This window comes from Venustampulla echinocandica (genome assembly GCF_003357145.1).
Source record: "Venustampulla echinocandica strain BP 5553 chromosome Unknown scaffold_9, whole genome shotgun sequence".
NCBI lineage: Eukaryota > Fungi > Ascomycota > Leotiomycetes > Helotiales > Pleuroascaceae > Venustampulla > Venustampulla echinocandica.
In genome coordinates this window covers 952,544-972,507 of record NW_022474214.1, presented here as the reverse complement: position 1 = coordinate 972,507, position 19,964 = coordinate 952,544, and the positions used below count along the sequence as shown (strand labels likewise).

The following is a 19,964-nucleotide window of genomic DNA, read 5'->3' as shown; positions in this document are numbered from 1 at the left end:
CATCAACTAGATACAATCGCAATTGCAACTGTAGTAACAGCTGCTGATACCGTGCGCATGTGGCTATAGGCTTGATGCCTACCTTACCTAGGTAGGTAGGCGGGTTTTGTGAGATACTAAGTAGGGTGCCAACCCACGTCTTGCCGTACATCGTGTTAGTCGGGTGAGCTTGCGATCGCGATCGGGACCGGGACCTAGTTATCTGTACTGTTAATGCACAATTTCTTGATAGAATTCGAGCTTCATTTTAACTCACCTCATATACTTAGGCTTCAACATCTGAGATGATTGGTGTATAAGCTGGAACGAATTACTATTTCTGGTGGCAACACATCTGAATTGCTTCATAATGCATATGTGATTGGATTATTCGAGTTGAGGGCGAAGGTTTTGTCAAGATTGTAGCGGTCTGAAAAGAGGGATTGGACTAATTGAATTTTGGTTAATAAATTGAGTGGAAAACTCCTATCTCTGGACAAATGAAAAATAGATCAAATGACTAAAAGTTAAAACCATAGAGTAAACTAGCCTAGTACCCCCTAAAACTGCAACTTTCGAAGCTAAGTGTCTTGAACTAATGCTATTTTCTATTGAAACAATACTTAGACTACCTCAGCGCCTAAGTAGTTGAAATAGCTGGTAAAGCATTCAGTTACTTCCGACTTTTGTAATAGGAATTATGTGTCGTATAGAATTCACAGAAGAGAATTCTGTTATAATACATGTAGACAGAGTATTTTGAAACTGTCTCTCGGATACGATTAATTTAATATACTCTGTTATTAATATTTTAGGAAAATCTCGTGGTTTTACCATTATATTAGTTCTACTAGTAGTATATTTAAATAATTAACATCCAGGGCCTTTGAAATAGTTAGGAGGTTATAGTAACAACTTGACAATGTGTACGTATTTCACAGTGGAGCATGCTCGGCATTTTGTTACATGGCCTTGGTAAATACCCGTTATCAAAGCCCCTCAGCATACTCCTCAATCGGGCAAGATCTGTTAGCTGATTTGAAGTACCGTGCCAGGATAGTAGGGAGTGTTATATGAAGTATGGAGTATATCCGGGTTATTCTTTGTCCTACATTGATGGCAAAGAGGAAGAAGCGGTGCGGCTAAAAATGCATGGCATATATTGCATGTCAGCACCAGCCCTTGTGAGACAGCCAGCGTCTTTGCATATTAAAGGCTACCTAGGTAGGGCCGCTAAGTGACGTGATTTTGAGCTGGTCTGGTACATCCAATGGTATGTATTGTGTACATTAGGGAAGAGGTGTTAGAAGCTGCTCCACATCACACTCCGAGTTGCAAATTATACCCTGAAGTGTATGACTGCGGAGTGTTCTGATTTGATACATTAACGACTCGAGAACAACTGTACAACGATTTGTACCTCAATACCACCAGAATTTGACACTCTTGGTAGCAGTACTGCTAGGATAGCCAATTGCTCTAGCGTTATAATACTTCATAGATTTGACGAAATCGAGTTAGTTCGAGGAGTCCCACAAGGTTAGAAGAGCTGAGCAAAATTGAGGCCGTGGAGAGTGCTAGATGAAGCAAATGAGATCAGGGTACAGAAAGAGGTGAGGATTGGGGACCCACATCATCTATACTCTACTCTTTGTGTAACTTCAAATGCCAAATGCTAGCAGTCTATACCCAGTGGCCGTCAAAACAGAGCATATCTCAAACCATTGCCACCCCCACCGGAGCAAGCAATTGGTGGAAGTCTAATAGAAAGACAAATTAGGTCCGCTCATTCGGAAAAACGGCAATCTGCTCATAATACCAACATTGCGTATCTGGTGCTGCCACTCCCAGCTCCACTTCAAATACCGAAAATGTTCGGCAGTTTGCTTCTGCTTGGGGGCTGCTGAGACAAAGGCAGCTAGGTCAGATATGCCAACTGTTGAAAAGGATGGTATAAAAGGGTGAGATTAGTCTTGTTGACTCCTCAAAGCATCTCAAGGGTTTTCTATTATAGAGTGATACTCGCAGTTAAGCACTCGACAAAGAGAGATGATGTTCATCGTTGAAAGCTGGGCCAGATTCATGAAAAGTGATAATGGCCGTCTTACAAACTTTGGTCTTTGGGGGCTTTCAAAGATCTCTTCGTTCATCACACTCTTGCTTGTCGCGTCAACAAGCCGCGCTATGGATGATCATTTGAAACGGCCCATCATGCTTGATCGATCTGGTGGCTTCCAGATTGGGGGCAGCGTTATCAGCAGCCCCAAGGGTCCCAACCAGACACTTTCCTGCGATCATGGATATATGGAGTACTTCATTCCATGGACTCCACGGACGACAAGCCTTGTGATGTGGCATAGTTCGAGCACCCAGGTATGGCAAAACCGCTGGGACGGCGGGGAAGGGTACAAAGACATGTTCCTACGTCGCAATTATCCCGTCTACCTGTGGGATGGGCCGCGGGTTGGGCGCGCCAACTGGAGCTGCAAGCCGATCAACTATGTGCCGAGATACCAAGATCAGCAGAACTTCAGGTCGTGGAACTTCGGTCCCTCCTACATGAAGTGGTGGCCGGGCGTGCAGTTCCCGACCAACGACCAGCATGCGTGGCAGCAGGCGACCAGCGCCCGCTACGAGGAGTTCGACACTGTCGAGAACGTTCAGCTTCAATCAGATGCAGCCGCCGTTGCCGCCGACTCGGGCAAGCTTGGTCACAGCATCGTATACCTCACCAACTCCGCAGCGGGACTGCGAGCGATGATGGCGACGGCCAAGAGTAACTCGAGCAACATCCGAGGGATCGTCACGTACGAGAGCATAGGGTACGTCTTCCCTGATAACATCGGCATCAAGCCCGGCCGCGGCGGCTTTGGCCCGTTCGTGGTCCCCCTCGAGGACTTCAAGAAGCTGGCGCATGTTGCGGCGATACAGTTCGTGTGGGGTGACCACCGGGCAGAGTCGTTTCCCTACGTCCAGCAGTCTCGACGCGTCGCGCAGCTTATCAACAGCTACGGGGGAAATGCAGAAGTCCTCATGCTGGGGGACGATGCGGGCCTCAAGGGAAGCACGCACATCGCATTTGCGGACATGGACAACAGCAAGGTCGCTGGTCTCCTGGACAGGTTCCTGGAGGAGAATGATCTGGACGGCTGTGTGGGGGAAGAGTGGTCGAGTAGGTAGGGCTGGTACTACCTAGGTAGGTAAGGCAGGTAGGTAGGTACCTTACCTTACCTTACATAGTAGCAACATATGTGTGGATGCAAAATACAATCTGCGCCCTCAGACTCAGACAAGAAGATTTCTGGCTTCCGTGATCCAAACCTAGGTAGGTAAGAAAAGGATGTTGTTGACGGCGACGTAAATAATAATTAGGGGCATTTCCCGGCGCGGCCCGGAGTCAGTGGCCGCCACCAACTAGCCCCCCCCCCCCAAGGCCTTTGGTGACAATACGAAGCACAACAGCTACATAAGATAGGTATCTATTGTTCTCCACGTATTGTACTACTCCGTTCCCGTTCCCGTTCCCGTTTGCCTTTGCCTTTGCCTTTGCCTTTGCCTTCAAGTCCTACGTTCTTTGTTCTGCGTTCTGCGTTCTACGTACAGAGAATTAATAAACTCCAGCGAAGCCATACAGCCCCATAACACCGCACAGCATGCCACTATCCGCCCAAGCAACAGCCAAGGTGATGGCCAGGAAATCGACGCGCAGAGATGCTCCTCCAAGGGCTGCAAAGCCAGCAAAGCCAGCAAAGCCCACATCGATTGTGGCGAAGGTGAAGGCGAAGGCACCAGCAGGGACTCCCGCAGCAAAGAACCCTACCTCGGTCCCACGTTAGTAGTCCCGCCTTGCTCTGCACCTGACGGCCACCAGGGCATACTCGTCTCGTACTAACAATGTAACGTCTGATACACAGTACTCGTGCCGCCGGTAGTTCTCGCAGCTCCCAAGCCAAGCATGAAGCGCCCCCGGCCGGAGGAGCCTGCCCCACAACCGTCCAAAAGGCTGAAACCCGATCAATCAATTAGCTCGCCCCCATCACAGAAACTAGACGTCTTCGTCTTTGGCGACGGCGAGTCTGGTGAACTCGGTCTGGGCCCAAAGGCGATTGATGGAAACCCTCCTGTCAATGTGGAGCGTCCGCGTCTCAATCGGCTCCTTGATGCCGGCGCCGTCGGGGTCGTCCAGGTTGCAGTGGGAGGGATGCACTGCATATCATTAACCCACGATCAAAATATATATACGTGGGGCGTCAACGATAATGGTGCGCTTGGCCGCGACACGACGTGGGAGGCTCCTACGCGGGACATCGATGGCAATTCCGATACCGAAGAGGAGGATAGTGATTTGAGCCCGAAGGAAAGCACACCTATTGCCGTGCCAACAGATGAGTGCTTCGGCAAGCATGCGAAAACCTACGTCCAGGTTGCCGCAACTGATAGCGCCAGTTTCGCCCTTGCAAATGATGGCTCTGTCTATGGCTGGGGATCATTTCGTGTAAATTTCTCGATTTTCTATTCAAATCCCTACCTAGCTAATGAGTGTAGGGAAATGATGGCGTCATGGGATTTACTACCGCGGATGCTATCGACGCCGCAAAGACCAAAATGGACAAAAAGAAGTTGCAGCCAAGGCCCATTCTCATCCCCCACTTGAAGAAGATCAAGTTTCTTGCTACCGGAAGCGACCACGTCCTCGCCCTTGACCATAAAGGCGACGTCTATGCTTGGGGTTCAGGGGAACAAAACCAACTCGGACGCCGTATTGTCCAGCGAACTCGATTCCAGGCCCTTACGCCTTGCCGATTTGGCCTATCAAAAATAAGCTCCGTTTCTTGTGGCGCGTATCATAACTTTGCTATCAATGCAAAGGGCCAGGTGTTTGCTTGGGGATTGAACAATTATGGCCAAACAGGAATTGCGGACGGAGCTGGGGAAGGCGATGCTTGCGTTATGAAGCCGACGCTCGTCGAAGCCCTTAAACCTTACAGGATCAAGGCGATTAGCGGTGAAAATCATCATTCGATTGCTTGTACCGAGGACAACGAGGTCCTAATTTGGGGACGCTGCGATGACTCTCAAGCTGGTATTAAGTTGGACACCTTGCCTAAAGATGACGTTATGCTTGATAGTCGCGGTAGGCCGCAGATTCTGATGAAACCTACTATTATACCAGGTCTTCGGGCGGTGTCTGTTACCGCTGGGATCGATAATTCGATCGCTATTACCCAAGAGGGCAAAGCATATTCCTGGGGGTTCTCGGACAATTTCCGCACTGGTCTTGGGACACAGGAGGCTGTGGAAGCCCCTACGTTTCTAGACAACGCTGATGTGAAGGGGAAGCGATTGACCTTTGCGGGATGTGGTGGACAGTTCTCAGTGCTTGCTGGCCCGGCTTTACTGGAGGGCGATTACTGATTGCTCGCGAGTGGCGTTAAACATGTTGTGTTGAGGAGAGTGTCATTGGGCTGGGGAATCATTTTACGCGGAGGGCATCGACTTAGAGGGCCTTTTGTAGTGGCGCAAGGTATCTGGGGCGATTTTCGCAAGCAGGCATTGACCGCCGCCAAGGGGCGATGATTACAACAATGGGGGGCTTAACTATATTATGAAGCGTGTCTTTAGCAGACGGCAGATAAGCCTCCTGTTTTATAGAACAACCAAGTTGCAATAAGTCTGCAAGCTGCTTACCTGCATACTGTCTCCATTGAACCCTCGGTCCTGACCAAGTGGCACCAACAGATTACCTTCAGTTTGTTCTAGCGAGCATAATGGAACGCATAACATATGTCCAGATAGAGCCATGGAATGGTAGTGCCTCCTGCTGCCTATGGAACTTGTCGTCAGTCAGCACTGCATAGCCGTTTGTCATTGGCTCAGGAGATGGACAATTCTTTTCCTTGGGTGCTTGGGGTTATAGTGTGCTCCATGACTTATCAAAAAGTGCCCTTTCTTTTGTTTCCGTGAAGTTCCCCCCCATCCGTATGGTCACGAACTCTATTCTACTCCGATAAATAGGGATGCTTGCGCTGTCCTTCGATCCCTTTTCCTACAAGAATAGACTTCCAATGTACCGCGTTTTTGTGATCCTATCATGTCTTGAGCCTGCCCTTGTCAAACCTTGGCTTCGTTGGCAAGTGTCTACATCGCCTTGCTTTAAAAACCCAATCGTAAAGTTGAATTTCAAATTAATACGAAGTAGGCATATTCAAAAAGACGGAATTGCCAGTGTGGGTGGTCTGCATCACTAATCTCCAACATCCAACCTTAAATGCTGTTGATCGTTACGATACTCACAGCATCCGGCATTTGCAAAATCCCGGCCAATTGGGTGTGCATAATGACGACACATGCCCTTTATCACCTCACTCACCCAAGGCCATTTGAGTATGGCTATTGGAAACAGCAAAAGTTTATGTTTGATAGTTAATCGCAATGCTCAATTGCGATAGCCGCCGGGATTCTCTTGTTCCGGTCGCTGTCTAATGCGACCGATTGTTTCGGCCTAGGGATCTACAAATGAATGAAGATATTTACTTTCTGTCCAGGGCCTCAAGCCTCAACCGTATGGACTATTCTGTTTGGCCCATACGGAGAGGTTCTGTTCCGAGTGGCTATTATCATGATCGCGGTCGGCGTGGTGGGTTACACCTGGCGTTGAGTGGTTGATGGTTAAATACCGCGAAAACACCAACCGTTGGTGGTGGCTGAGCCGACCTGGTACATTCCGCTCACATCGGAAAGTGAAACCACACAGATTCCCCTCACAACTCCCCGTTCTATATTCGTATCCTCGAGGCGCAACTGCTGGAGAGTTTGCACCACAATTCACTAACACGACAGACTTTGACGCCTGTCAAACGCACAATGGCCGCTCGAAAATGGGATGCCTATAAGAGCCTGAATATTACGGGTCGTGATAGCTGTGGTATGACTTGTGTCGGAATGAATAGATTCGGGAAACGATGTCGATGGGATATTAGCGCGGCATCCTATGATAAGATTCGAGTCATGTTTGATGCGATGGAAGGACGGCCCCCGAAAGAAGCTACCAAATCACTGAAGGAACTTGCAGTGCTAAGTCTCTGCCTAGACTTCCATCAAAACCAGGCCAACAAGGTGGTTGATCAATGGCAGAGTGCGGTCAAGGAGGCTGCGGCAGGGTACGAGAACAGGATGGGGCTGAAAACAAAAATCCAGGTACTGGAAGAAAATTTAGGCAAGAAGGAAGCAAATTCAGAAGAGCTACAGAAAATAGTCCAAGAGTTGCAAGCCCGAGTTAGAAATCAAGCAGGGCTTCGAGATCGACAAGCCGAGATTGAAAGATTGGGAGTTCAGCTTGCAAATGAACAGGCGAATTTGACCTCGGTGACAAATCAATGGAGGACAATGTGTCAGAAATATGAAGATCAAGAGATACGGACGGAAGAGTATCGCCGGGCCTTTCTTGAATCAGACCGAAAGGTAGGAAACCTGGAAGAAAAAAATGCCGAAACATCACGTCAGCTTGCTGGTGAAAAGGAAGTACTAAATCTGGCCACGATCCAATACAAGAAGGACTCAGCCACATCCATTGGGGTCATAAATCGGCTCGTGGAGGAATCATCTACCCGGACTATCGAATACCAACAAAAATTATCGCAAAAAATTGAGATGATTCAAAGGACCGTAGCAGAGAGAGATGACCTGCGTACTGAGGTTGAGTCCTTGGAGCTTAAGCTTGCACAGTTGAATAAGCTGTTAATTGAAAAGGGCCAAGAAAGCGACAGAAGTACAACTGAGCAAATGAATCTCGCTAGGAAAGTTGGAGATCTTACAAAGGAGTTGGATTCAGAGTCGAAGGCCGCGAGCAAGTACCAATCAGACTTCCTCCAAGCCCTGACCCGCCACAATAAACTCCTCGAGGAGGCAGCCGACCTTCGATTGCAACTCGATGCTGAACGACAAAAGTCATCTAAGCTTGTCTTAGAATTAGAGCAAGCTGAGACTACTCGTACCATACTCAGCAACGACAAAACAGTAGCTCAGTCGCAGCTGCAGAGGAAATATCAAAAGTACGAAAAGCTCACGGCCAAGGTAAGCCAATTGACGACCGATCAGGCAACACTTTCTACCAAATCCCAAGCACTACAAGTCGAGTTAGCGTCAGAACACGAAATATCTGCGGGGCTACATCAGGCATTGGGCACCACGAAGGAGGATCTCTTCATCATTAAGCTAGCTCTCGGAGAAGCCCAGGCTAGCCTCGATAATTATGGCAGAGACAATGAGGAGCTCAAGGCCTCAGCAGTCTCAGCTGCTGAGAGGGAGACGGAAAATTTTGCGTTAATTGCCACACTAGTAGACCAAATCGAGTTCTTTAGGAGCCATCCATTCAAGGCCTTTTCCATCAGCATAGGAGACACATGTAAGAGGTGGTCGAAGGCTACGGTTGGGCGTATAGGGGGCGTAGGATCTAACAAGAGGATCATTGGTGCAAGTGACCCAGAAGTTAATTGTCCTGCATAATTTGATGGAGATTGGGATATCAGATAAATATCATAGAGTGTGGCCATATGGGCTGGCGTTTTTTGGTAACTGGGAATTTGAATTTTGCGCCGGGAAGTAGTTCTATGAACTTCGCGAAGGAAGTTCATGTGCCTTTGCTTTAAAGACCTTGGGTTATAATCACTGTATGTGTTTGTGGATGGCGATTAAACGGCAGGGGATTCCAGCCGGGTTTCTCGAGGCAATTTGGAAAATATATTTATCGCAAATTTTGCTGCTGTCGCGAGAGCTGCGCTATATCAACGTATATGAGAAGGAGTGGTGCTCCACGGGTGTCCACAATATCTTTTTGGAGTATTGGAGCTTGGTACTATTCCCAGATGACAGATGGCAGACAAGTCAGAAAATCGAGTCCGGGATTATCATCAGGCAGCTCAAGTAGAAGGCAAAGGTATAGTCAGGTTGCGATATCCTATGGATTTAACATTCAACTCACATTGGAGACAAAGGAGCAAGTACAGCTACTGCCTATTTAGTCGAGTGTCTAATTTTGGATGCCTGTGCTTAACCCAAGACAATAATCAAAGACAGTAATAAAATGCTTAACCATTTGTTCTACTGCCAGAGACTGCCACGACTCTGCCACGACTTCCGTCCTGATTGGCGTAGGTGCAATGCGCAGTACACGTGATGCGGTTGGCATCTTCGGTAGACTGAAGCTGAAACCTCATCGTCAAATACCTTCATCTCACCATCAAATATCCGAATCTTACAACGCACTATTATGCAATATGGACCAAAATCAGATAGCTCTACGTCGCTGACATGGCTGAGGTCTTCGGTATTGTGACGGGTGTTCTTGGCCTCCTACCGCTCTGTCGCGGTGAGTTGCTAATTTTCATCCCATGTGTCCCATCCACGGGGTCCTGACTGATTCGGGCAACAACCCAGATGGGCTAGGGATGATCAAAGATGTTTTTGGTGCCCCAGGTACGCTCCAGCTCGCTGTTGGAAGACTTGAATTACAGCGGGATGTAAGTCCATCACGCCCTACGTGGCTATTACAGTTGGATACTCAAATAATTGGATACGATTAGCGGTACGATGAATGGCGCGATATCTGGAGGGATGAAGATGGCGAGAAAGATCTAAGGTTTGAGGCTTACGCCAAAAGTAACCCTGCAGCTGCGAGAAGAGTCTTACGACAGTTGGCCCTGCTTTCGCAAGTACTGTTTGATGCCAGATCACTTGAGGAGCAGTACGGTATTAGGCCGGATGGGAGGTCAAATCGAGTAAAGCTCCACTTTCTTGGCCCAAGCTTCTCTATTCCTCATTAATTGTGATATTTACGAACAATAGGATGCGAAAGATCTATCTCAGTTTCGTTTAAAGAGCGGACAGGACCTCACGATTGAAACTCAGGGCTCGTTTTTGGAACGATGCAAAACCAACATGTCCTTCATGAAGCGATGCCGCTTCGTATTCCGGAAGAAAGAAGCTTCATGGAATAATCTCATCGATCTGTTGAAAGAGTACAATGAGAATCTTACGATGTATGGGCCTAAATTTGAATTGGAAAAAATGCTCAAGAGCGAATTTGAAATGTTAAGACAACTACAGCTTGACGAGCTACGACGCCTCGCAGAAGCATCAGCCTACGAGCACAAACATTCGTTACCGAACAACAACCATGCAGTGAGATATCATAGCCTTTCTCTTGCAGCGCAATTCAGTGCCGTTGTCAAGTACGAAAGGCCTCATGCAGCATTCAAATTCTCGATGCGAGACTTCAGACTCGACCCAGCGTACATTCTCTCGTCCTCCGGCTCATCCACGATGGCATTACTCTTTGATTATCCAGTGAAGAAGGAACATCGAGTTGTGCTGATTGAGTGGATTGATGGGATTGATCGAGATCAGGAAAGGGACACGAGGATCAAAACTCTCATGTTAGCAACTCCTAAACCTGGACAGCTGCTACTGCCAACTTGCTATGGGATGGTGGAAGACACTTTTGCTGGAAGATTCGGACTTGTTCTTGCCCCCCCAACGCATATACGCTCTAACCTTCCCCCAATACTATCCGCTGGAGCTATATCTCAGAAGCGGATGCCGGTATCGCTGAAAGAGCTACTTGACAAGGTACACCCTTCGTGTGTGCATATGCTAGATCTTGGCATAAGGTTCCGCCTTGCAAAGAAATTAGTGGGTGCTGTATATATGATGCATTGTGTTGGAGTACGTATAAACCATTTCGTATATCTAACTTTACCCTTTACACCTTTATTCATTAAATGCCTTATATTCTATATTATCTACCCCTGTCTCGATATTAGTATAGTTGAAAATACTGACATTTCGCTCATTTAGTGGGTCCATAAGTATTCTGGCCCTCGAAACTTTTGTTTGTTCGACATACTAACACGGTTACAGGAACATCCGTTCAAACTCCATTCTGTTCTTCCCCGCAAAGAATAAGCCTTCAACTGGCCCTCCGGGTCCGGCATCAGGATATCCACAGCCAATTGGCTATGACGAGCCTCTCTTCGTTGGGTTAGGCAGCTCGCGGGTAGATGATGTTATCGATGATCCTGGCGACTACTACGATGACTTGCATGAGCCAAGACGCCACGACTGGGTAGTAACAAAGCGCCCTGGTGACATTAACCTCGACTACTATCAACATCCAGAAAAGCGGCGGAATCCGTCCATGCGTTATTCGCGAGCGCATGATATATATAGCTTGGGATGTGTGCTTTTGGAGATTGGACTTTGGAAGCCATTAGATCGAATAGTTGAGATTGAGGATGGGGACTTTGAGAGGACGAAGAAGACGTTCCAAGGATTAACAATGGAATTAGACGGGTTGGTTATAGCTTGTCGTTTGGTCTTGTAATTTTCGAGATTTACAACTAACTTGATGAGTAGGCTCACAGGATCGATATACGGCAACATAGTGCGAAGTTGTTTGGCAATAAGCACTCGCGAGCGAACTGAATCTGAAGCTAGACAGCTCTCAAAGTTTTGCGCGGAAATCGCTGCCACTCTCGATAAATGCAATGCTTAAATAGGTGAGTTAGGCTACTGGAGAATTGGATTAACGTAATGGGACGATACTGATCCCGAACTTAGCCATAGCCGCTTTCTATTTCTAATTACCCCGTTGCGGATTAAGCCCAACGAGATTACTTCTAAAACCATCAAGATATCTGTCACTCATGAAGAAATAATTTCCACCTACTACCCTCCCCCCCAACCCCTTTATGTCTCGAGCACCAGCATTACCAAAACATATAAATCCTGTCGCCTGCCGCCAGCTTCAAAATCCTCGGTTGTTAATTTTCGAATGATCAAAATAACATATAATGCTTATCCAGGGGGTCGTCTCAGAGATGCTGGGCAAGCATATGCACAAAAGACTGACCTTATATGCCTCACCTTACCATCTCGCCGGTCGTTCACATATTTCTCGCATGACTGATACCTGGCCACACACGAAGCATCTGGTGCGGCATTGGTGGCCGCGGCTGCCGCCTTACAGCTCTATCATATACCTCTGCGCTGGCGCCTGATGAGATCATGAATGGCCCCCAAGAGCTAACAAATTAAATACGGGATTAACTGCGAATTGAAGAGTTCAAAGAGCTATGTAGAGCTATGTCTAATGGAGTTCTTGCGATTTAAGAGGATGATGTGGCCTTCAGTAGAATGACGAAGGTAATGAGCACAGGCAGAAATAGGCATGAAATAACGGCCAAAAGTACGTGAAACGTAGTGATACCGATCTAAATACCGAGCGTGTTATTTATTTTAATAGCAGACTTCTTTGAGCGATCGCAATGACATTGCACAGGTATAGTGGAGTTTGGCTTCGAAGGGGATGGTACAACCTGGACAACCTTTCCAGGCATTTTTAATCGTTTTGTGTTTCCACATTTACCGCTCACTGGCCGCTGAAACCTACTCTTCTAGTTTGGGACATCCTTTGCTATTTTCAATTCTACTCTATGCGGTGGCTAGGGGTTAGTTCGGATGAATCCGCATTAACGGCCTGCCCCCGTAGCCTGTTTACCAGACACTAATGTTCCCAGCTCGTATCATTCTCTCTGACTCTTAGTCTCAATATGAGTCGATATTATACAATCTAGAAGGGAAACCTCCCGGTCCTCGTCGCGATCTGATATTTAAATAAACCCCCCCCCAGAACCTACCGATTTCTCCTGCATCTCTTATTCCATCATTTCTCACTCCATGCATATTTGGTTTTCCTCCGTATCTATGAATGATTAATCACCCAAGCTTGTCTTCAAAACCCTCCACTTTGAGGTCGAAATAGCGCTTTTGCCCCCATTTAGGATACGACAGGACGGCGTGGAATGGATACTTTGAACAACCCTCTGAAACCAAATTTACATCTACAGGCTTTGAAGGCAATTCCATTCTTATCCAAATTTTCACTTTTAAAACTAAACTTTTGACGGACAGTATACGTTGTGGTAATATAATCCTCCAGGGTTGCAGCTCATGGAAATGGATTAATCAGTATGGTAGATCCAAACCCGAAGAACCCCTCGTCAATACATATAAATCCTACCACCACCAATATTACCAACCACACAACCACAAAGCCCACCGCCTCACTCAGTGGGTTGCAATCAAAGCCCGTCAACAACATGGCCACCAAAGTTACCCCCTCGATTGCTGTTCCCACGATAATAAGACATGCAACCAATATCGAGTCTACAGACTCTACAACGGCCCCCTCTAAGCGTCGTGACGTCCGCCCTTTCTGGCGAGTGAGTCCTCCATCTAAGGAAGTTGACCTCCTTAATGGCACTCTGCCTTTCGGCCCCCCTGTATATAGTCCTACCACTTCAGCTGATAGGAACAAAATACAAACTGATGAGCCACATACGCTCGGTGGCTTACTCCCCCCAAAACATCGCAAGACGCGCTCAGCACTGCCAGTGGAGGCCTTGCTGCCGCCGATTGGGAATCCGCCTTTCCATCCTCCTAATAATAACCTTGATCTAGGGCCAGGGGATGATGCCGTCAATGTAAGAACTTCTGGGATATTTCTTGGAGTGCTTTTCGTACTACTTTTCTTAGTGTATGTGGCGGTTTATTATATGGTGAATGGGAGGACGAAGGGTTGGGGAAGGTTAACAGTTTTTCTAGAGGGGTTACGGGAGAAGAAGGTTGAGGAGGAGGCTATTGAGGCGGTTTAGATTGACCACTAACTATAGGTTTGGTAGTCGGTAATTCTTGTTGCATGGACATTCCAACTTCGGACCCGCGCGCATTCTTTTAGGGATCTTGCATCGACTGGGATCCTATATCCGGAGAGTGCTATTTTAATAAATGTTCCAAATTGCGTGTCCTGCTGTTGCCCTCAAACCACTTCATCCCACCCCCCCTTTAACCTTGCTTTGGCGCTTTCTCCCAGATCGCTTAACCCTTAACCCCTTGGTTTCTTTCAACACCCACCCCAATGCCAAGGGTGCTCGAATGCAGATCTTCCTTCTCAGCCAGCCACCTATTATTGTTTCTTTCTTAACGTGATATCTTTTGGAATCGACCGTGCTCCCTTACCTTGCTAGACCAGAGCGACGTCAGCCGGGACTCAGCCCTACCAGCTCCTACCAAAAAACAATTCGTTACCCTAAAATTAGCATTCGTCAGCTACGAGGTCTCAGACTACTCAGGGGCTCGCCAACGGGTAGAAATTTGACTGCCTGCGGCACCCAATTACCACTTATAATAAACTGCCAAATATACCTCCGCTTAGATCGCTTAGATCGACTTGTTGATTGGGATAATCAGTAGGAATTCTTATATATACCCCTTAAATAAACTTGTTCAAAGTCAATTATTACTCTCTATAGTAATTAGTATAATACGATATAATAGAATAGCTTATCTAATATATCTAAAATACTAGAATTACCGACGTTGTTTTATTCCAGTTACCCGACTTATATACTTATTTGCCTATATATAGCTAGCTTTTACCCTATAGTATTTAGGAGGTTAATTAATATAATTACTTTAATTCTATAACTTACTATAACTAATTAACTACCTTGCTTTTTATATACTAATTTAACTTTAATTATCCAAAAGTTATAGTCTCTAGAAAAGACAAATTCGAAGTTACTGTCGAAGCATAGCTACGTATTTATAATAACCTAGAAAGATTCACTTCCTATAAGAAGGGAATAATATCCTCCTTAACGAAACTTTAAAGACAAGAGCCTGGATAGGGAGGGGAGCAGGGAGACAAAAGGAAGCAGATAGGAGTGCGGATAGCCCTAAATTTGTAGTTCGCCTTCTAGTAACCTATTCACCCAGGACGCCGGGCTGCGTTACGGTCTGTACAAAGCCTCCTTTCTTAAGCCCCCTGCCCTAGAGCGAGCAGGCTGTTGTTCTTTGTACGTGTACTCGCTGTTAGGCATATTCGACATCTATATGCCACTCATCTATGGCGAAGGGAGTGAAAATGCGTTCCGCTGGTTTCGACAGGAGATTGATAGTTCGAGTCGTAGGTTGCACTGGGAAATATTGAAAAATCTTCTTTCTAACGCACCTTGAAGGTCCTAAGTATGAGAGTGCGTGGAAGGGGTTCGCAGATGCTATAGCGGAGAGGGATAAGTGTGAGGAGGAAGTCAAGAAAGTAAAGAGCGGGTTGGAGTGGCTGGAGTGGAAACGGGAAAAGAATGTGAAAGAATAACTGACGAGATTGAAAGACGTAGAGAAAGGCAAAAAGGGTACAAGTCAAACCTACGCTAGAATATTTGTCTATAATCATTCTTCAGATTCCTATGAACCCTCTTCATCCCAAAGAATTATCATCCACTGCACTCTCTTATCAGCTGAGGCTGGGAGCTACCCCCTCCCCTCGTAGTACTTCAACCATTGAGTCGAGACCCTGTGACAAAGCCGACTTCAGTATCGTCTCCCCGTAGACTCCTAAATCAACACCCGCTGCCACAAGAAACTTCACCATATCAGTATGCTCAAGGTGCACCGCCGCATATAATGCGTGGTAGCCCATCTCAATGCCCATATCCTCGTGGCACAAGTCGGCGCCGTGACCAAGCAGCTTGCGAACAATGGCCATACTTCCTGAAGCGGCTGCTATAGCAATCGGATTACTCCCTTGTGTTCTTTCCTCATCTCCGTCAAAATTCGGGTCGGCACCTCGTTCCAATAGGAGATCAACGACGTCTTCGTGGCACCTTCGGCAAGCTTCGACGAGCGGGTTTCCAGCTCGACCAGAGATTCCGCGGGTATCGGCCCCAGCATCGAGCAGATGCCGCACCATTTCGAGGTTTCCCAAACGGGCATGCTTTGCTAGGGCACGAGATAGCTTGTCGGGCTCAGAGAAGAAGCTCTCAAGGTACTTATACACCTCGACATCCCTCGTAACCCATTGCGCTAAACCAAGCGCAATACCTATGCTGCTACGGCGATCAACGCTTCCGAACGCTTCACCGACAAAATCCGTGCTGTCTGGTACGGCACGTGAAGGGGGGTATACGGCCAGACGAACCATGTCTATATCTCCCCGTATTGCGGCCCCGCGGATTGAATCTGGTCCTACCTTCCCTCTCCAGTTGTAATTGAACCCAAGCGCAGGGTCAAGACCTTCCATCTCGGGCACGTGATCCTGGAAGATTTCAAGCATCTGGGCGTTCCCTGCCCATGCAGCGAGTTTCATGGGCGAAGAGAAGAGATGGCTATTGCTGTGGGGAGAGTGGCCTTCTTGGAGCAGCCGTTTCGCTATAGGGACGAGATTTAGATACGCCGCGGCGCATAAGAGGTCTAGGTCAGGGCGCGGTAGCTCTTTCTCTAGCTTGGAGTTACTGCCCGGGTTCGTGCCCTGTTGCAATGCCGGCCAGCAGAGAGTTTCGATTGTAGCCCCCACGTCAGCGCCGGTTTCTTTACAGACACGCTCAGCAACGAGGCGGATATCGAGATAGCGGCGCTGAGGAGGCTTGGGGACTTCGTTCTGAACTCTGTACACGAGATAGGAGTGCCAGAATTTGCTGGCTCCATGATCGTTCTCGATGTACCAATCGGACAAGAGTTTCTCTGTGTACAAGGGGTCGAGCAGTCGCGACTCAAAAATTGCAGGCTGGATTTCTTGGGAAAACCGCTCTGCGCAAAATCCGTTAGTTGCAGTGACAGGGCTGAGAGGAGCAAGACATACTGCATACAAGCCTTAGCCTAAAAGCTCTCTTAATTCCACGGGCGAGAACGGCGTGAACCAATATTTTAGAGATGAGCTCGGTGGGGAGGTCAAAGAGGAGCATCCTATCAGTTGCTGTGGTGGAGCTTATTTCCTGGATTGCCCAAAGTTTACTGACGAGAAAGGTGATGAAATGGTAAGATGGTAAGCTAAGTCGGGTTGAAGATCGGAGAAGGGACACAGGGTAAACTTATACCGTCCGCAGGATCAAAGAAGGCAGTGTTATTGGTCGTTTCATAGATCACAAAAATAATCATTCAAAGCAATGTATAAATTTAGATTCGCAATTTTTAGTGCTGAGGTGCTCGGCCTCAGCCTGGCTGCGGCGCATGCGGTACGAGAACCAATTTCCAGGGGCTTTTAAACCCTGAGCGCCAAGTGGCCAAGGAAGCTTATTGTCAGCGCCGAGCAACGCCGACAATTTAATCAGGACGACATCAAGAATAGCGAACACAAGGTAAGTTAGGTACGAAACGAGTGTGTGTATTCTAACATCTAGACGGGTACATGTACAGTACATGTATGTACAGTACATAGAACAACAACAAACTCCCCAATTGCAATCTACGAGGAACTGCACCCAAAATGAATATAAGAACACCGCCACCACCCCTAAAGAGACTATTCCAGCTCTTGACCATTCTGGAGTCATCGGTAATCGAGTCATCCAGGCCTTCCTGTCTATGCAAATGTGATATCCACTAGAAAGTGTTAGCATGGTGTTTTGCGCAAAAAGCATGAACCAAGAAGGAACAAATATAGGAAGTACAGTAATATCAAAGAGTGAATAGATGGAAGGGTTGCTTACTGTCGAATTGTCCGGCAACGTTGTTTCCAGAAGCATCTTTGTGGTTACTAACTTTGAACGAAGTGATACTCTTGCCAACACTAAACTGCTGTCTGACTTTGTCCGCTCCGATACCAAATGGGGTACCAAGGAGGGTATTAAACCCGTTTAGCTCCGTACTACCTGTTGCAGCAGAAGCCCTCACAGTGATATCAGCTGCATTAAGTGTCGGCTTATTATTCATCTTGTAGACGCTGGTAATTGCGTTCCTGGTATCGGTGTTTTTGACGTTGTCAACGTGGATAAGTGACAGATCTTGAGGGGTCTTGCCGGCTTGAGTGAACAGGTTCATCTCAATATCAGCGAGGGCGAGCTTCTTGGTTGTATCAGCAGGTGCATCGTCCTTGTTCCAGGCCTCCATAATGCCGATCGAGTTCTTGTCCGTGTTGATGGCGATTACGTCTACAGGTAAATGACCGCCCTCGTAATTTGGAGTCGATACATCGGTCACTGTTCCCCAATTTGGGTCGGGGGTTGATCGGACTGATTTGGCGTAGTCGTACCGGCCGACCTCAAAGGGGTTCGGGACGTCCTTAGGAGGGTATATCTTCAGAATAGGGGCTGGAACCTGAGAAACAAAATGTCAGTACCTGCTTTCTCTGAGAGGGATTTGATTAGGCTGATATTTTGGTACAAACATCTTTCGGAGCAGTCACGACGCCAGGCCCCTTTGCCGCTGGTGGTGGTGGTGGAGGTGGTGCTGGACGAGGCTCAGGCTCAATCACTGGATCTGGGTCCTCGTGAGGGATTACGATATCAACTCTGCTAACAAGGTCATGCAGAGCATCCTGGGACGTTTTGGGTCAGCTAAAGTCGCAGCGAAGACTTCTGGAAAGGACGTCTTTCAAGACTTACCAATGGTAATCTACGCTCAGATAGACCAGTTGGTGCCCCCCTAGCACTGGGGGGTAGGTTCCCAAGCCCAAGAAGAGCAACTATTGCTAGAGATGTCGAAAAACGCATGGTTGATGACGGCAAGATCCAGAGAATATGTTGAGGGATTAGAAGATATGAAGAACGTGTTGAGGGAGTACTGGCTATGAAAGTTGAATGATGTAACGTTGTTGTGGATAGAAATTCTAGACGTCAGAGATGGAAATTCTTATATCCCAATACTTATTACTTCTCTTTACCTTTCATATTGATTCCACCGGCAAGGGGAGCAGTTCAAACTCCTTAGGAACAAATTCATGACTGTAAATAGATCCTAACATTCCTTCGAATCCAACAATCTTCCACTTTTAGATGTAAGAAGGCATAGTCGTAAAGACTTTCTGCATAGCCGTGTTGTTTACTCTCCGTGAAACAACAGGTCTGGGATTATTCTATGTCAACCTTACTTCAACGGCGGCGGAAGGAACGAGGGACGGCTGGCATGAACTAGCAATAACACTAATAAAAGAAGCCTTAAAATCCTACTGTCCTCGAATGCCCGAGGATGTCCAATTTATCCGAGAGCTGTTCTATTGGATCACCCTTGCCTCATAACTCACTACTAATAAAATGCTTGAAATAGTGTAGATAAACCTGATCCGTGTGAGCCTGTGCTACTTATTAGGTAACTTCTTCCTTGGCGCTGCATGGTTTCATCGGAAATATCACATGCTTGTCCTAGAACTAAATTTAAGTTTCAAAAGCCAGAATTCTGAATGCCTGCTAGTGGTGCATGGGTAACAAGGCCCAATGACCTCAGCCGGTTCGAGTTTTGATTTACCTTGTTTCAGCTCGCCACTGCTGGGCGAAGCATTGCGGTGCAAATGCGGTGGAACATCTCCTTGCTAGTCGTACACGCGTAATCCTGATGGCTGCATATCAGAGCCGCCGGCGGTTGCATTGAACCTCTGATTATTGGTGATTTAGGTTCAAGTAAGCAGGTACGACATCCTCCATTTTCTACGCTAAGGTACTAACGCCACTGCTACATTTATATGAAAATTTCTAATTCTGGTTTTACTGGGCCTCTTCCTCTGAAGTTTGGAATCCTATAGATCTGATAGGATGTTGAGAGTGTAATTCTAAATGATTTTACCGCCCAAGCGCTGGCCGCGGAAGATGACTTCTAAGAAGCTCATGAGAACCGAGAGAAGGTGTCAGAATTGTGCCGCAGAAACAAGCAGGGCCGCAGTGGGTACTGCTATGACCTGATCCTTTGATCCTGCTCATCTCAGAACGTAGAGAGCAAATCAAACACTCGAAGGATTTCATGATTTATTTTAGGACTGATATTCAGTTAAATCTTCTCTATAAGTCAACAGTGTTTCTCGTTATTACTTGAATCATTCTACCTACATCAAGTCCACAACACTTCATCACAAGTCTTTCTCTCATTAATTGCTCCTGTTGCTTCCAACACTCCTTATACAATAAAGTCACAACACTACATCATCACCTGCATCATCAATC

The 19,964-nt window shown here is 47.1% G+C and overlaps 7 protein-coding genes across 7 annotated transcripts; 5 read left to right on the top strand and 2 right to left on the bottom strand.

Annotated features, from left to right (window-relative positions):
* Positions 1–2,163: 2,163 nt before the first annotated feature.
* Positions 2,164–3,159, top strand: BP5553_09061 (Uncharacterized protein; the record flags this gene model as incomplete). The annotated part of the gene is made up of 1 exon (XM_032017684.1): positions 2,164–3,159. One exon carries the CDS (start codon positions 2,164–2,166, stop codon positions 3,157–3,159), a length of 996 nt encoding a protein of 331 aa, XP_031866327.1.
* Positions 3,160–3,632: 473 nt separating this feature from the next.
* On the top strand, positions 3,633–5,394 carry BP5553_09060 (RCC1 protein; the record flags this gene model as incomplete). The annotated part of the gene is made up of 3 exons (XM_032017683.1): positions 3,633–3,810; positions 3,894–4,474; positions 4,525–5,394. 3 exons carry the CDS (start codon positions 3,633–3,635, stop codon positions 5,392–5,394), a joined length of 1,629 nt encoding a protein of 542 aa, XP_031866326.1.
* Positions 5,395–6,843: 1,449 nt separating this feature from the next.
* On the top strand, positions 6,844–8,484 carry BP5553_09059 (uncharacterized protein; the record flags this gene model as incomplete). The annotated part of the gene is made up of 1 exon (XM_032017682.1): positions 6,844–8,484. The coding sequence occupies one exon, from the start codon at positions 6,844–6,846 to the stop codon at positions 8,482–8,484; it is 1,641 nt and encodes a 546-aa protein (XP_031866325.1).
* Positions 8,485–9,288: 804 nt separating this feature from the next.
* Positions 9,289–11,530, top strand: BP5553_09058 (Protein kinase-like (PK-like); the record flags this gene model as incomplete). The annotated part of the gene is made up of 6 exons (XM_032017681.1): positions 9,289–9,346; positions 9,415–9,497; positions 9,561–9,755; positions 9,823–10,616; positions 10,897–11,328; positions 11,392–11,530. The coding sequence occupies 6 exons, from the start codon at positions 9,289–9,291 to the stop codon at positions 11,528–11,530; spliced, it is 1,701 nt and encodes a 566-aa protein (XP_031866324.1).
* Positions 11,531–13,136: 1,606 nt separating this feature from the next.
* On the top strand, positions 13,137–13,691 carry BP5553_09057 (uncharacterized protein; the record flags this gene model as incomplete). The annotated part of the gene is made up of 2 exons (XM_032017680.1): positions 13,137–13,520; positions 13,644–13,691. The coding sequence occupies 2 exons, from the start codon at positions 13,137–13,139 to the stop codon at positions 13,689–13,691; spliced, it is 432 nt and encodes a 143-aa protein (XP_031866323.1).
* Positions 13,692–15,331: 1,640 nt separating this feature from the next.
* On the bottom strand, positions 15,332–16,778 carry BP5553_09056 (uncharacterized protein; the record flags this gene model as incomplete). The annotated part of the gene is made up of 2 exons (XM_032017679.1): positions 15,332–16,623; positions 16,676–16,778. 2 exons carry the CDS (start codon positions 16,776–16,778, stop codon positions 15,332–15,334), a joined length of 1,395 nt encoding a protein of 464 aa, XP_031866322.1.
* A 617-nt stretch (positions 16,779–17,395) lies between these two features.
* Positions 17,396–18,524, bottom strand: BP5553_09055 (uncharacterized protein; the record flags this gene model as incomplete). Its single annotated transcript, XM_032017678.1, has 4 exons — positions 17,396–17,415; positions 17,523–18,129; positions 18,200–18,349; positions 18,417–18,524. 4 exons carry the CDS (start codon positions 18,522–18,524, stop codon positions 17,396–17,398), a joined length of 885 nt encoding a protein of 294 aa, XP_031866321.1.
* Between the last annotated feature and the right edge of the window lie 1,440 nt (positions 18,525–19,964).